Here is a 16,407-nt window from a genome sequence, read left to right as displayed (position 1 = left end):
CCTCCAAGACAAAACTGACTTTCTCCAAAAATTCCACAAATTAACAACCTCCCTCAGAATTTATGTACAAGATAATAGACAACCCTCAGATATCCACCCAAAACACATCACCAAATTCATCCATTTCATCCTCACCCATAACAATTTTATATTCAACAACAAATACTTTATTCAAACCCTGGGAAGAGTCATGGTTACTAGGATAACTTCTCAATATATCAACTTCTTCATGGCCCACCTTGAAGAATTTCTAGACAAATGCACCACAAAACCAGTAATATACCTGAGATACATCAGACATTTTCATCCTCTGGACAGACGACTTGAGCTCCCTCGTAAATTTCCACCACAACTTCAGCCACTAGCCATCCATTAAACTTTCTAGAACACACCCACACTAGCATCAGCTTCCTGGATGCCACAATCCACTTCAACAGTGGAACCCTACAGACAGCCATATACAGGGAACCCACGGATTACCACGCGTACCTTTACAGATCCAGTAACCACTCCAAACAAACCAAGGCATCTGTTATTTACTGCCAGGCACTCAGAAACCACAGAATAGTCTTCCAGGAGAAAGTATGGAATATACACCTTAACACATTTAAAACTGCCTTCACCAAACAAGGACACTCTACCAGAGAAGTGTAGAGCATCATGGAACAGGCCACCCAAATGCCCCGAGAGAACCTACTTCAGTACAGAAATAACCCCCCCTCCAACCACACGCCCCTAGTTGCCCCCACCACCTCACGCTGGAACCCAAACAGTGATGCCCTCCACTTGATGGGTACCCCATCTGGAAAGAAATCTTTCCTGAATCCCCTCTTCTGTGATATGTAATCAGTACTGAAATAACTCTGAATTTGAGATGGGAGGGAAGGGGAATTTCCACTGATCTATTCTGTGGTTTCTAGTTCCTGCATTGTTGCTATTTTTGTCATCAGTACAATCCACTGTTCTTGTGCAAATTATATAGTCCTTGAAGCCACTGCTGTATGTCTGCAGTTAAAATGAGAAAATCACCCAACCTTCAGCTTTGTATCACATTTTTAAAACCAAATTAACTTTTCTTGAGTTCTCTATACTGAAACAACAGAGCAACCTCTTAGGAATGCAGACATCTGGCCAAAGGAGACCAGGCAGTAGTCTCTCTGCCATCACCCTGGAGTTTCTTTCTTGTACCCATACTGGGTTTTTTCCCCCAAATACTTTTTTAAGAACTAATTGTTATAACCATTTCATTGCCACTTTCATTGATATTTTTTCCTATTTTAAAAAATAAATTCTACCTAAATTTCTTTGTGTACTGATTTAGGTAAGGCACAAATCAGTAAGTATTTTGGGTGAAAATGACATTTTTATGAAAAGATCAAATGTTAAGCATGATAGGAGGAAAGGATTAAGTGGTCTGTGGGAGTTTATAAACAATTTCACTTGGTATCATTTTAGTCTTGAAGTGTGAAATTTACAAAGGATGAAACCTTACATGCATGCTCTCAGTAATCTTGTTTGGTAAATATCTTAAAAACCTACAGGCTGCACCTTTCAAATGCTGTGAAAATTATTCTGTTTACGAACTGAAAATATTATAAAGAGAGATTAGTATTTTTCTTCCATTTTGGTGAAAAGGAAAAGTTTATTCCTGATTATTCCTGTCCTGCAACAGCAACTTTGCAGTTCGTTTCTGTGGAGATTATTTTGATGTCCTAAATGGGAATTGTTCTTAATGGGTGGGGAATAATCAGGAATAGATAAACTGTAAAATTTTCATCCAAATTTTTCTAGTAATAAACAAAAGGGGGGGACAGAGTATGATATAGAAATGGTTTTTAAGTGATTTTCAGAATTCTTCAAGAAATGTAGGATACTTAAGAAAATAATTGTCGTTGGTAGGTGCCTCTGCACCCCATTTAGTAAGCTACTTGCTACTTCTGTTGTCTTCCCAGCCCCCCTCTGCCCCCTCGCCCCCGAAAAAGGTATTGTATTAAAATAACAGTGTTTGAGCATTAGCATTTGGGGCTGGGGGCGGCAGGGGGAGGCCTTTCATTAATACTGAGTTTCTACTGGAGTGCTGTTACCTGGAAATCCATGTTATAATCTGAGCAAGAAATATTATATACCAAACTGCAGTTGTGCTGTGTACAAGTATATTTGATAAACCTTTGAATTATTTTGTGCAATTTCTGCCACAGAACTACTTCTTGCTTTCTTCTTCAATGGATAAAACAGTCAGATTATGGCACATATCCAGAAGAGAGTGTCTCTGCTGTTTCCAGCATATAGACTTTGTCACTGCGATAGCTTTCCATCCAAGAGTAAGTAGCTGTATACTCTTTCAAATGAATAGAGGGGAATATTTTTGAAAGGGGATTTAGGCACCTCCCATTAACTGTCAAACCTAAAAATTGAGTCTCTGTAAAAGCTGGGCACATGAGTGCTCTTTGTGCCTCTTGAAAGTATTCCCTGTGCCCTTAAAATTCTGTCCTGAGCACTAGTTATTGCTAAATTGCTAAACCCTAGTCCCAGTTGACTGGCTGACATGATATATATATAGCACATGAATTGTTCTTGTCTGCACTGACCACTAATATGGCTAGTATTGCCTTAGCTAACTTCATTGTAAAATAAATCATGTTTCAAAATGATAAAATTTCCTAATGTTGACAACGGAGTGGGAACACAATGCAGCACTCTGGAAATCCATCCCAAGCACTTTTGAGCTTCATCATGGACTCTGGAAGCAGCTGTGTCCAACCAGCCAGAAAAACATCAGTTCTTAGCAGTGTATATCTGAGAGTAAAGAACTCTAAGTAACACATTGCGCCTCTCAGAGGGAACAGTTAGACCGTCTTTGGATAGAAAACATTGATTATGTTGCTAAATTAAAAAAAAAAACAATCTACAGGTGTGCATTGTACATCCAATGATATTTCAAATAGTGTCTGGGTCTTAATTCTACTAATTGATCTGTCAGTGAATTCCTGTTTGGGACGAATGGTGGGCCCGGGGATGGGGTTTCCAGTATGTATTTCAGTGCATACACATCCTTTTACTCCACAGCTTATGGTATCTGCCCTTTTAGGATGACAGGTACTTTTTAAGTGGCTCATTGGATGGGAAACTCCGACTTTGGAACATTCCTGACAAAAAAGTGGCATTATGGAATGAAGTGGATGGGCAGACAAAATTGATCACAGCAGCAAACTTCTGTCAGAATGGCAAATATGCAGTGATTGGTACATATGATGGGCGATGTATTTTCTATGATACAGAGGTAAAAACTTCTGTTTTGTATACTCAGTTAATAATTACAGCCACAGCTTCCATTTATTGATAGGACAGTTTCACTTCTAACTTACATTATATTAGGTAAACAACTTAGGTTAAAGCCTTTTTTTAACATTCGTTTACAGAAATATAAGCTTTCTAAGCAGTTACTATTTTTCAACTTCTAGCAGACTTCTTTATGCTGCCTGCAGTTTTATCTAATACTTTCCAATAATTAAGAATCTCAGTGTAATTTCTCTAGCACTTGAAGTACCATACACAGATACATGTGCGCTCTACCAGAGGACGGAACAGAGTTGGAAGAAAAATTACTGGCATTGAACCTTTGCCTGGAGAAAATAAGGTACTGTAATATAGTCCAAACAATCTTTCACATGCATGTTCAGCGAGGTGTTAATCTCAGATACTCTGTATTCTTCCCAGGGCCTATGCTAATAGTTATTTTTCAGAGGTCCTGGATGCACACTGCCCCCACTGTCTTTTGAATAACAGTTTCTGGGCACTGCTACGATATAAACATTTGCTGAGATGTAGTTCAGTTGATAATATGGTACCACAATCACAGCGGAGAGACAAATGCCATATTTAATATGAATATTGTAGCAATCTAAAATACTGAAATTGGCTGCTGATGGTTACCCCGGGAAGTGCTTATATCTTACCTTTAGTATGTCTAACTTGTTCCCTATTAATTGGGTTTATTTTTTGAAAATTTGCTGAATTTACATGTGATTTCATACAATTTACTTAGAAAAGTTGTTAAGCATGACTCAGAAGCTGCTGTTTTAGGGAATAAGTTACCTTTGGTGTGTCCCTAGTGGGTCCCCTTGTTCATCATAAGGGATAAATTATCATGAATCAAAGAACTCCACTACAGCATATTCAGCTTAAAATGAGAGAATTCTCAGCTCTGCTCTGCCAGGGCTCTGATGTTCTGCTGTATCAACTCCTGGCTCTGGCTTAATTATTTATCACCTGCCGCTCTGTTGCTTCCATGGCTGTACTCTAGACGTATACCAATGCTGTACGCAGCAGCAGCCCATCTCAAGGGAGTGCAGAAACCTCAGAAGTCTTTGGATCTGGATTGGGCAATGTTATGCTCTGGTTAATGAACTGGGGGGGGGGGGCGGGAGGTTGGTGATAAGCTATGCATGAGCTGTAAAATAATGAGAGCTTATCTACATGCACATTCATTTATTTACAGGTTAGTCCCAGTTGTTCAGATATCCCAGAGATAACCGTTGAATAATTGGAATATAAAAAATGTGTTTCTATAGCAAGATTTGATGTGAAGGACATATCTGAATTTAAAAACCAGGGTTCAGTTAATTGGAGTTTCTGTACTTCACATGAAAGGGACGAGAAAAAATAAATATGAATACTACTAAACAGCCAATAAATCTGACTTCAGGCTCCTGCCTTACTGAAGGGGAGATTATTTTCTGAAATCTGGGGTCAATGCAAGTCGCTAAATATACTGCTCTTATACAAAATAATAAAAGAAAAGTGTTTTAAAAAATTTCCTTAAATTCTCTAGGCCTATTTATCAACAATTTGGTGTCATTCTCTCCCATGTTTTCTTGAGACTGTCAAAGCCTGAATGATTTGTTCAAGAACTCTTGTTGATAGAAGTTAGGTTTTCCAATCAGGTAGCAGAAACCATACCATGTGACTTGAGTGAACAGCATACCTCACAGATATTAAATGGTGCAGTAGAATATTCTACTGAGTTACCTATTGATGCCAATCTGCAAGAAACCAGATTAAACAGATACATCTCGTGCTGTGTCCTGAAGGCTCCCAGATCTGGGCATGTTACTTGGATGCTTTATAAGCATAACAGACAGGGAATAGATGAGCACACAGTTCCCACCTAAAGTACACCTGGCTTGTTGTGAGAGTTTATTTCATTCAAGGACTCCTTTTTAACTGCCATGTGGCATAGTGTGAGGAAACTCATAGACCAGATGCACCTGCTCAGTTGCTAATGCGGTGGTTAACACAGAGTGCTGAATCGCCTCCCCCCCCAGGGTCTCCCACTGCCTCCTTTCTCAATCACTATGGACAGTGGCACCATTCTGCCTGTCACTCAGGCCCATAACCTGGCTGCCCTCTCTGACTCATTCTCTCTGGGTCCTCACATCAAAGCTGTGTCTAAATCTTGTAGATTCTTCCTGCATAACATCTCTCTAAGATACAGCCTTTCCTGTCCGTCTGCAGAGCTAAAGCACTTGCTCAACCTCTCATCTCGATAACTGCAGCAGCCTTCTCTCTGGCCTTGACACGTGCAATCTTGCCGTATTCATATCCATTCAGAATGCTGTTTAAAGACCCTTTTCCAAGCCCGTTGCTTTGGCCATATCACTCCTGTCTTTAAATAGCTTCCCTGCCTCCCCTTTCCCTCGCTGATGAAACATAAGTTTCTTGTCTTCGCTTTCAAGGCTCTTCATGGTCAGTCCTCACCCTGCTTATCTCTCCTTCACTACGGAGCTGTGGACTCCCACCTCCAACCAGCCAAGGGTGCCAGCCTTCATCTCCCACGTGTTCAAATGTTCACACAGGCACCTTTATGCTTTCTCCCATGTTGGCCGTCACACTTTAGGAAGATCCATTCCTGTAAATATTCCTCTGATTTCTATAAACATCACCCGAGCTACCTCATTAACCTCCTACAAATCCCTCCTTAAAACCTCTCCTTTGACGTGATCCAACAAAAAACTTGACAATAATTATGCCACTGGTATGCCGAGACTGCTGCCTATCATGTTGGTCTCGTATTGGCTCATTGTTTCCTTGTATTCCCAGATCTGTCTCTTTGTTAATCTGTTCTCTTGTTTTATACTTCAACTGTAAGCTCCTTGACGCAGGGCTTGTCTTTCTGTTCTATGTCTGTACCTCGCCTAGCACAGTGGGGTCCATGACTGGGACTCCAAGGTGATAAAGTAATACAAATAATGTATTTGGCTCAGTCTATAACCAACATGGGTGGGGATGTCCTGTATGTGCCGTTTGACATAAGACGAAAAAATATGGAACTATCATTGTACCAGTTCTTCTGGGATGAATGTAGGTGACAACAAGGAAAGTGTCGATCTATTTAAGTACCTGGAAATTCTGCTGCTGTGGTTTGAATCAGCTAGATCTTTTGTGTATGCTGCATTGTTTGTATGAAAGGTTTGTGCTTAGTATAATTTACCTTTTTCTGTTTATTTTCAATTGGAAAGCTGTTTCTAAACCTTTGCAACATTTTTATTTAACTTCTAGATATTAGTGACATCCAATGACTCCAGAATCAGACTGTATGACCTAAGAGATTTGTCCTTGTCCATGAAATACAAAGGTTATGTCAACAGCAGCAGCCAAATCAAAGCCAGCTTCAGGTAAGAAGTGGAAAAATGTAGAATGTGTTATAGCAATGCACTTTGTGAATCTCCTAGAAATCTGTTAAGGGTAATGTACAAAATCGTCTTGTTGGAGGATATCTGTGTGTAACCTAATATGAAACGGAGCAGCTTGAATGCCAGGTTGCTAGAAATTCCAAGTGAGTTGTAGGGGAGGGGAGAACCAAATCCACTCTGCAGGCAGGAGTGGTGGAGCTGCTCAGGGATAGAGAGCTCATGTACATAAGCTAATCTCCTTCCCTTACCTGCACCATTACTCCCAGTTCTTGAGTCATGTCCCATAATTGCTTCCACAGCTGGCATGCCACAGGCTCCAGAAGCCTCACACAGAAGCTAGGAAAGCTCTAGGGCTGGAATAAGCACTGTACTTAAAGAGAGGCTCTCTGAGGTGTTCCTTCATTTAATGAAGAAAATCTCTTGGTGGCTGTTGATGTCTTGGTTCTTCCTTCCCCATCTGTTGTAGGGAAGCAAAAGGCTCTTGATCACTGCTATTGGTGCGTCCATCAGCGAGTTGCTTCCATTTCTCAGGTGGGGGAAATTCTCCTTTTCTTCCCCCACCTCATATTGCATTGGTGAGGGGAGGAGTATTTGGCCCAGTAAGTATAATATATTCTCTCTGACTAAGCTCCTTTGAGCTTCTGACTCCGCTCAGGCATGGAGGTGTCAGTTTTCTGCTAAAAAAACTGGGGAGCTTGAAGGAAGAAGAAAGGGGGCCTTTACATGTATCATACATGGTAGTCAGGCCAGGCAAGTTGCAGAGCCCATCCCAGCGACTGCCAGATGCTGGGACTAGACGACAAGGGATGGATCACTTGATGGGTGACCTGTTCATTCCCCTTAAAGCACCTGGCATTGGCCACTGTCATTAGACAAAAAGAAAAGGAGTACTTGTGGCACCTTAGAGACTAACCAATTTATTTGAGCATGAGCTTTCGTGAGCCACAGCTCACTTCATCAGATGTGTACCGTGGAAACTGCAGCAGACTTTATATACACACAGAGAATATGAAACAATACCTCCTCCCACCCCACTGTCCTGCTGGTAATAGCTTATCTAAAGTGATCAACAGGTGGGCCATTTCCAGCACAAATCCAGGTTTTCTCACCCTCCACCCCCCCACACAAATTCACTCTCCTGCTGGTGCTAGCCCATCCAAAGTGACAACTCTTTACATAATCAAGTCGGGCTATTTCCTGCATAGATCCAGGTTTTCTCACTTCCCCCCCACCCCCATACACACACAAACTCACTCTCCTGCTGGTAATAGCTCATCTAAACTGACCACTCTCCAAGTTTAAATCCAAGTTAAACCAGAATATCTGGGGGGGGGGGGTAGGAAAAAACAAGAGGAAACAGGCTACCTTGCATAATGACTTAGCCACTCCCAGTCTCTATTTAAGCCTAAATTAATAGTATCCAATTTGCAAATGAATTCCAATTCAGCAGTTTCTCGCTGGAGTCTGGATTTGAAGTTTTTTTGTTTTAAGATAGCGACCTTCATGTCTGTGATTGCGTGACCAGAGAGATTGAAGTGTTCTCCGACTGGTTTATGAATGTTATAATTCTTGACATCTGATTTGTGTCCATTTATTCTTTTACGTAGAGACTGTCCAGTTTGACCAATGTACATGGCAGAGGGGCATTGCTGGCACATGATGGCATATATCACATTGGTGGATGTGCAGGTGAATGAGCCTCTGATAGTGTGGCTGATGTTATTAGGCCCTGTGATGGTGTCCCCTGAATAGATATGTGGGCACAATTGGCAACGGGTTTTGTTGCAAGGATAAGTTCCTGGGTTAGTGGTTCTGTTGTGTGGTATGTGGTTGTTGGTGAGTATTTGCTTCAGGTTGCGGGGCTGTCTGTAGGCAAGGACTGGCCTGTCTCCCAAGACTTGTGAGAGTGTTGGGTCATCCTTTAGGATAGGTTGTAGATCCTTAATAATGCGTTGGAGGGGTTTTAGTTGGGGGCTGAAGGTGACGGCTAGTGGTGTTCTGTTATTGTCTTTGTTAGGCCTGTCCTGTAGTAGGTAACTTCTGGGAACTCTTCTGGCTCTATCAATCTGTTTCTTTACTTCTGCAGGTGGGTATTGTAGTTGTAAGAAAGCTTGACAGAGATCTTGTAGGTGTTTGTCTCTGTCTGAGGGGTTGGAGCAAATGCGGTTGTATCGCAGAGCTTGGCTGTAGACGATGGATCGTGTGGTGTGGTCAGGGTGAAAGCTGGAGGCATGTAGGTAGGAATAGCGGTCAGTAGGTTTCCGGTATAGGGTGGTGTTTATGTGGCCATTGTTTATTAGCACTGTAGTATTATTACCACAGTAGTGAGCTGTGGCTCACGAAAGCTCATGCTCAAATAAATTGGTTAGTCTCTAAGGTGCCACAAGTACTCCTTTTCTTTTTGCGAATACAGACTAACACGGCTGTTCCTCTGAAACCTGTCATTAGACAGGATACCTGGCTAGATGGACCATTGGTCTGACCAGGTCTGGCCATTCTTATGTTCTTATACCTGAGAAGGGGGGTAGGTTTGAATAGCTGCTTAGCCCAAAATCTGCGCTGGGATTCTTATCTTATGTCAAAGGTGCACATCTGTACAAAAATAATAGGTGTCCCCTTGTGGTGGTGGCAGCAGGGGGATGAATGAAGTTCCCAAAGCTGAGATGTTCATGCTAACAAGCCTGTACATTGTGTGATGTTTAAATACGCTTACATTTAAAATCCAAAACTATGCAGCAGGAATAGAGGGGTAGCACAGTTCAGTACTCTGGTTAGGAATTGCTTGTACTCCCTTGACTGAGCCCGTTTTGTATATCATAGAATCACAGAAGATTAGGCTTGGAAGAGACCTCAGGAGATATCTAGTCCAACCCCCAATCAAAGCAGGACCAACCCCAACTAAATCATCCCAGCCAGGGCTTTGTCAAGCCAGGCTTTAAAAAAGGCTGCATTATGACAGTCTGTCATCATATGATCACATAACTATTTCTCAAATGTCTGTAATTTTTGCAACCTTTCGTACACAAAATTTGTGCTTCTAGGTATTGGTCTGTTTGACAGATCATGAATATCTATATTGTATGATAGGCTGCACTGTCACTGTGTATCTTAAAAGGTGCTTATTTCAGGTTGCAGCCAGAAGCAGAAGAAAAACAGGACTGTGTTTTTGTATGAATGAATTTCCTCCCACTGAATGTAGTGAACTAGGATTGTGTAATCCCCTGCAGTTGCAGTAGCAGCGGGAGAGTAATTTCTTTGCAGCTGCCATCGTCAGCTGCCGGAGAGCATTTTGCGCAGAGGAGGGTGGCTAGATACCTGTCACTGTGCCTCGAAGGCGAGTGGACGGCTGATTTTAGGGCCGGGCTACACTTAAAAAGCTGCAGTGAAGCTACTGTTACACCCAGGGAGAGCTGCTCCCACTGGCGTACTTAATCCACCTCCCCGAGGGACAGTAGCTACATCAAGAGGAGAAGCTCTCTTGTTGACATAGCGCTGTCTACACCGGGGTTAGGTGGGTATAACCATGTCGCTCAGGGGGGTGGGTTTTTCACACCCCCAAGCGATGTAGTTCTATCGATTTTAAGTTTGCAGGGTAGACCTGGCTTTAGACTCCGGGTTTCTTGTTTTAGGTGGCCGTGAAGGTTGCCATTGAAGCAAAGGAGCTACTTTGATTGTAACTTGTTTTTCCACAGTTGCTTACATTAGCTCCTTACTGTTCTAGTGTCCAAATCCTTTTCTGGATTCAGGTCTAATCACCTGTTACAATCCAGCTGCTGATAGGATGTATTTCTTATGATTTGACTGGTAACTAGCTTTATAGATGGTATTGGAATAATTTCTGATTTCTGTTCTGGACTAGACGAACAGAAAGGTGTATGCTCTTCTGCGATTTCATGTCCTTTTCAGGAAAACAATGCAGTGTGCTGAGTGGAAGAGCCAAAGATTAAGGGAATAAGTCTTTGTCTTTTGTATCTTCAGCCATGATTTTACTTACATTGTAAGTGGCTCAGAAGATAAATATGTTTATATCTGGAGCACCTACCATGACTTAAGCAAGTTTACTTCAGTAAGGAGAGATCGTAATGACTTCTGGGAAGGCATTAAAGGTAAGTTACTGGATCTTTTATATATTTTGTTTTTTATCTAAACTTGTACAGTTTTAGGGATTGAATGTTTTTAATGTCTTTTGGCTTTTACTTTTGCCTGCAACAATTAAAAACTGTAAGGAAAGTCACACAGATTTCATTAACCTAATATAACAAGCATTAAGTTTATAGAAGCAAGATGTACTATGTAACTTTTGAGCGTTGTTCATAATGAAACTTTTCGCTTGCAGAGCTGAAGAGACCCTTCAGAATATTTGACTAAGTACAACTGAATAAGTGGCGTGATAAGAGATGGATTTAAATTTTTCAAATAATCCATAAGGGTCAATCCAACTTCAGTCAGGGTCTGGACTTAGTTTTCTAGATGCACTATAATAATTCATGCAGGTCAGCAGAGCTATTAGCTCAGTTGTAGAACTGTAGGGTCATCAACATTGAAGAATGTGTTGCTTGGTGTCTAATTTATTTAAAATCCCAGGGGTTTCTATTGTATGGAAATAGCAAGTTGACTCTAAGCAATTCATTTTGTTTTCAAACTTTAAGCTTTGTAACTTGCCTCTCCTTAAAATAAGAAAACATGACATCAATATAAAGAAAGTAAGAGCAGCAAAATACCCATCTTCTCCCTCTCCCCCCAGACATCTTGGTCGGGAGGGGAGTTAAAGTAAGAGGAGTTTCTTGTGTATATGTTGTTCTGTCTGGGCAATCATTCACATTGTGCATCTTAATTAATGGGATGGGTGCCTACATTTTATTTCCTCAGATTTTTAAGATGTCAACAATATTCCCTGCCTAGCTCCAGAATTCGCTGAAAATGCAGATGACTTAGTTCATCTTACATTAAGCTACTTGGGCACTCTGACAGGTTTCAGAGTAGCAGCCGTGTTAGTCTGTATTCACAAAAAGAAAAGGAGTACTTGTGGCACCCTAGAGACTAACCAATTTATTTGAGCATAAGCTTTCGTGAGCTACAGCTCACTTCATCGGATGCATTCAGTGGAAAATGTGGTGGGGAGATTTATATACACAGAGAACATGAAACAATGAGTGTTACCATACACACTGTAAGGAGAGTGATCACTTAAGGTGAGCTATTACCAGCAGCAAAGCAAGGAGGGGAGAGAAAACCTTTTGTCGTGATGATCAAGGTGGGCCATTTCCAGCGGTTGACAAGAAGGTCTGAGGAACGGGGGGGGAGAATAAACATGGGGAAGTAGTTTTACTTTGTGTAATGACCCATCCACTCCCAGTCTCTATTCAAGCCTAAGTTAATTGTATCCAGTTTGCAAATTAATTCCAATTCAGCAGTCTCTTGTTGGAGTCTGTGTTTGAAGTCTTTTTGTTGAAGAATTGCCACATTTAGGTCAGAAATCGAGTGACCAGAAAGATTGAAGTGTTCTCCGACTGGTTTATGAATGTTATAATTCTTGACATCTGATTTGTGTCCATTTATTCTTTTATGTAGAGACTGTCCAGTTTGGCCAATGTACATGGCAGAGGGGCATTGCTGGCCCATGATGGCATCTATCCCATTGGTAGATGTGCAGGTGAACGAGCCTCTGATAGTGTGGTTGATGTGATTAGGCCCTATGATGGTGTCCCCTGAACAGATATTTGGACACAGTTGGCAACGGGCTTTGTTGCAAGGATAGGTTCCTGGGTTAGTGGTTCTGTTATGTGGTAAACACCCATTTTTTCATGTTCTGTGTGTATATAAATCTCCTCACTGGATTTTCCACTGAATGCATCCAATGAAGTGAGTTGTAGCTCACGAAAGCTTATGCTCAAATTGTTTAGTCTCTAAGGTGCCACAAGTCCTCCTTTTCTTTTTGGGCACTCTGAAATTCTTGGGTTTTTTTACTGTATTTACACAGCTGTATTTTAGAAAATTGATGTTTCTTGACATGAATAAATCTTAAAATGTATTTTCCCCTCTTTCTTTAGCACACAATGCCGTTGTCACATCAGCAATTTTTGCCCCAAACCCCAGCTTGATGGTATCATTGGAAACCTCTGAAAAACAAGATACTGAAAGCAAGGGAGATGATCCTGAAGCATCAGACACTATACCTTCTGGTAGGTTGCTGCTGTCCACCTGTATTTGGTACCAGCCAGAAAGATTAGAAGCCAGATTTGATCCACAGTGTATAAATGACTGGTCAGAATGTTCTTGAGGAAAATTGTAGTTCATCCGTTGGTATGGACATTTTTTAATGAGGTGCTTTAATAGATATATTAAACTATTACTCTGTAGAAGCTGTTTAGCAATATGCAGATGAGAAGAATCCCAAGTTCCTCATTAGGAACATATCACGGTCATCCAGTCCCCGTTAGGAAGATGCATTTTTTTCCATTCAGACTGAGGACAATGGGGCCCCATTGTGGTAGGTGGCTGTACAAACCCATAACAAAAAGACTGTTGCTTACCCAAAGAGAGCTTATGATCTTGGCAAATAACAAGAGGCAACTGCTGACTATAACAAATGGGGAATATGGAGAGGACAAGATATGTTGTACCTGGTCTTCAGTTGAAGATATGTTGTAGCTGGTCTTTCATTACAATTGGTAGCTTTGTTTTAATAAGCAGTTTTCTTTTAAAATCAACTAAATTCTTTCTTTTCGCTTAAGGTGCTTTGAAGACTGATCACACAGAAGTGCTTTTATCGGCTGACTTTACTGGAGCTATCAAAGTCTTCATTAACAAAAAGAAAAATGTATCTTAATTATTTGTAGCTGATAGCATTAAAATATGGTACCCTGGAAGTAAAATTCCACAGATGACATGGACAGAAGCAAAGTATCTACTGTAATAGCATCATGGGCTGATTTAGTTTAAAATCATTATTTTAAAGCTACTCAGTTATCAGACCTCTTGGGAAGCAGTCTCAACCTATTAACACCTGGGCTTGTAGAGTAGAAAGGAATGTGTAATAATAACCTTGCCAAACAAATAGGCTCAGCGTTTTCTAAATACCATTGTTTTGCTACATAATTGTGAACATGCACAGATTTCTGCATGAAAATATGTTAATATATTCACACATGTGTGTGCCTTTCTGGTTACATGCACTAAATTGAACATAGATCAGGAGTTATTTATTTAGTGGTGCTTATGGCCACTTGAAGGGGGAGGGGAAAATAAATTTTAAAAAATGCTAAATGGTCTAGCTTGAAAATAAAAAGCAATCTCTTTGCACAAAGTTCCATTTCTAAGAAAGGTGATCTATTTTGAATTTGCGGTAGTTATGGTTCAGAATATCTAAGTTATGCAAGTTTCTAATGGATCAGCAACCATGTGTTAAACGTTTTTTATAAATTTCTCAACTTTCAGGACATGTGAAAATTTTTGTTGTCTTTTAATTGTGGATTTAGATTCCTTTATATATATATATATTTTGCACACTGGAGCACAATATTTCTATGTAAAGAATTCTCTCATTCCTTATTCACGAGCATCATGCTATGCTCACCTAAAATTAAGCTGCATTAGAAACAATTCTTATATTTTACAACAATGTAAAATAAACTGTTTACATATTTTTTTAAGCATTGTAGTTTAAAAAAGTTTTAAGTTGTCTTTTTGTTTAGAGCTACTGAATTTGAAAGTCTTTGTAAATATTCATATAATGTACCAATGAAATAACGTTCTGGGCAACATAACCCATGAAATGTTATTGATGGTTAAAATTGTTTCAGAGAACAAAGATGTATCATTAAAATTGGTCACAAATACTTGGAAAATATCATTCATTTTCAGATATTTTGTATGTTTGCCTCTTTGCCTTAATACAGTTTCCACCTGTTTTTCTCAGATCAAAATCTTTTTGTTTAGTCGTTCACTTGTCCACTCTACTCTCCCTGATTTTTTTTTTCCTCCTCTGATTTTAAATGGTAATTTCAGTTTTCTTCTTGAAAGAAGCAGTAGGGAACTGGAAATGGGTATTAGGTGGAGACTGTGTTAAGAGTTATTGCATGATCCATACACACACTTCCCTTATGAGAAATTCATGAAGTCTTGACATTTGTAGTAGCATGGGGAAAGGAATGGGAAAGCCATAAAGAAAAGGAAACTGCATACTTTAATTGCTCCAATTTCTTATTTCTACTTTGCCACTGCTGCTGCGGTGAGTATGATCACAGTTTGACTGAAGTTAATATTGGAGGCAGTATCTTAAGCAAGGAAGCTGATAGCTGAAAAGGACTATCATAAAGAAATCACTGCTTCTGACATCCCTGTTTACTAAATGCTAATATGGGAGACATGCTGTGGCATTGGGTTTGCCTTCAAGACGCTGTCACTTGGGATAAGTGCACTTGCAGATGTGGTTGATACGCTGGAGGGCAGGGATAGGATACAGAGGGACCTAGACAAATTGGGGGATTGGGCCAAAAGAAATCTGATGAGGTTCAATAAGGATAAGTGCAGGCTCCTGCACTTAGGATGGAAGAACCCAATGCACAGCTACAGACTAGGGACCGAATGGCTAGGCAGCAGTTCTGCGGAAAAGGACCTAGGGGTGACAGTGAACGAGAAGCTGGATATGAGTCAGCAATGTGCCCTTGTTGCCAAGAAGGCCAATGGCATTTTGGGATGTATAAGTAGGGGCATAGCGAGCAGATGGAGGGACGTGATCGTCCCCCTCTATTCGACATTGGTGAGGCCTCATCTGGAGTACTGTGTCCAGTTTTGGGCCCCACACTACAAGAAGGATGTGGATAAATTGGAGAGAGTCCGGCGAAGGGCAACAAAAATGATTAGGGGTCTGGAACACATGACTTATGAGGAGAGGCTGAGGGAACTGGGATTGTTTAGTCTGCAGAAGAGAAGAATGAGGGGGGATTTGATAGCTGCTTTCAACTACCTGAGAGGTGGTTCCAGAGAGGATGGTTCTAGACTATTCTCAGTGGTAGAAGAGGACAGGACAAGGAGTAATGGTCTCAAGTTGCAGTGGGGGAGGTTTAGGTTGGATATTAGGAAAAACTTTTTCACTAGGAGGGTGGTGAAACACTGGAATGCGTTACCTAGGGAGGTGGTAGAATCTCCTTCCTTAGAAGTTTTTAAGGTCAGGCTTGACAAAGCCCTGGCTGGGATGATTTAATTGGGGATTGGTCCTGCTTTGAGCAGGGGGTTGGACTAGATGACCTCCTGAGGTCCCTTCCAACCCTGATTAAAAAAAAAAAAAAGATTTCTTACTCTTGTTACCAGGTGTCTCCTGCCCCTCCTCTCTCCTGTCCAGCAGGCCCTCTTGTTGTGTTTATTATTTCTTCTAGTGGCCTCAGCTGGGCGCTGCGAGAGAGCCAGCGAGTTTAGGGTCTAAGCATCACAGACAGAGGGCAGGGAGAGATGCTGAGACACAAAGAGGGGAAGTGACTTGCTGGAAGTCACTCAGCAGGTCAGTGGCAGAGATGGGAACAGACCCCGAGTCGCCTGATTCTATTGCCCTGATTGCAGGGAGCTGCCTTTCATTGTGGTGTGAGGGTTGTTAAAAGCAAAGCCAGGGAGTTTCCCTCCAGAGGTGCCTACCAAACATGCTGCACCTGCTTTGGGTGGTTCAGCTACTAGAAGCAGGTGCAGCACGTTTGGTAGGCACCTCTGCAGGGAAAATCCC

General features: G+C 41.1%; 1 protein-coding gene across 2 annotated transcripts in view; it reads left to right on the top strand.

Annotated features, from left to right (window-relative positions):
- The window catches only part of WDR44 (WD repeat domain 44), a 61,214-nt gene extending 46,684 nt beyond the window's left edge, over window positions 1-14,530 (top strand). For both annotated transcript variants that reach the window (XM_048863509.2, XM_048863508.2), the window contains exons 14-20: window positions 2,199-2,321; window positions 3,089-3,280; window positions 3,536-3,637; window positions 6,559-6,674; window positions 10,671-10,798; window positions 12,743-12,874; window positions 13,427-14,530. In XM_048863509.2, coding sequence (XP_048719466.2) covers window positions 2,199-2,321; window positions 3,089-3,280; window positions 3,536-3,637; window positions 6,559-6,674; window positions 10,671-10,798; window positions 12,743-12,874; window positions 13,427-13,521 — 888 coding nt within the window. In that variant the 3' untranslated portion in view covers window positions 13,522-14,530. The remainder of the gene's footprint in view (window positions 1-2,198; window positions 2,322-3,088; window positions 3,281-3,535; window positions 3,638-6,558; window positions 6,675-10,670; window positions 10,799-12,742; window positions 12,875-13,426) is intronic.
- Window positions 14,531-16,407: the final 1,877 nt, after the last annotated feature.

This window comes from Caretta caretta, chromosome 9 (assembly GCF_965140235.1).
Source record: "Caretta caretta isolate rCarCar2 chromosome 9, rCarCar1.hap1, whole genome shotgun sequence".
Lineage (NCBI taxonomy): Eukaryota > Metazoa > Chordata > Testudines > Cheloniidae > Caretta > Caretta caretta.
This window is presented reverse-complemented; position numbering and strand designations above follow the sequence as displayed.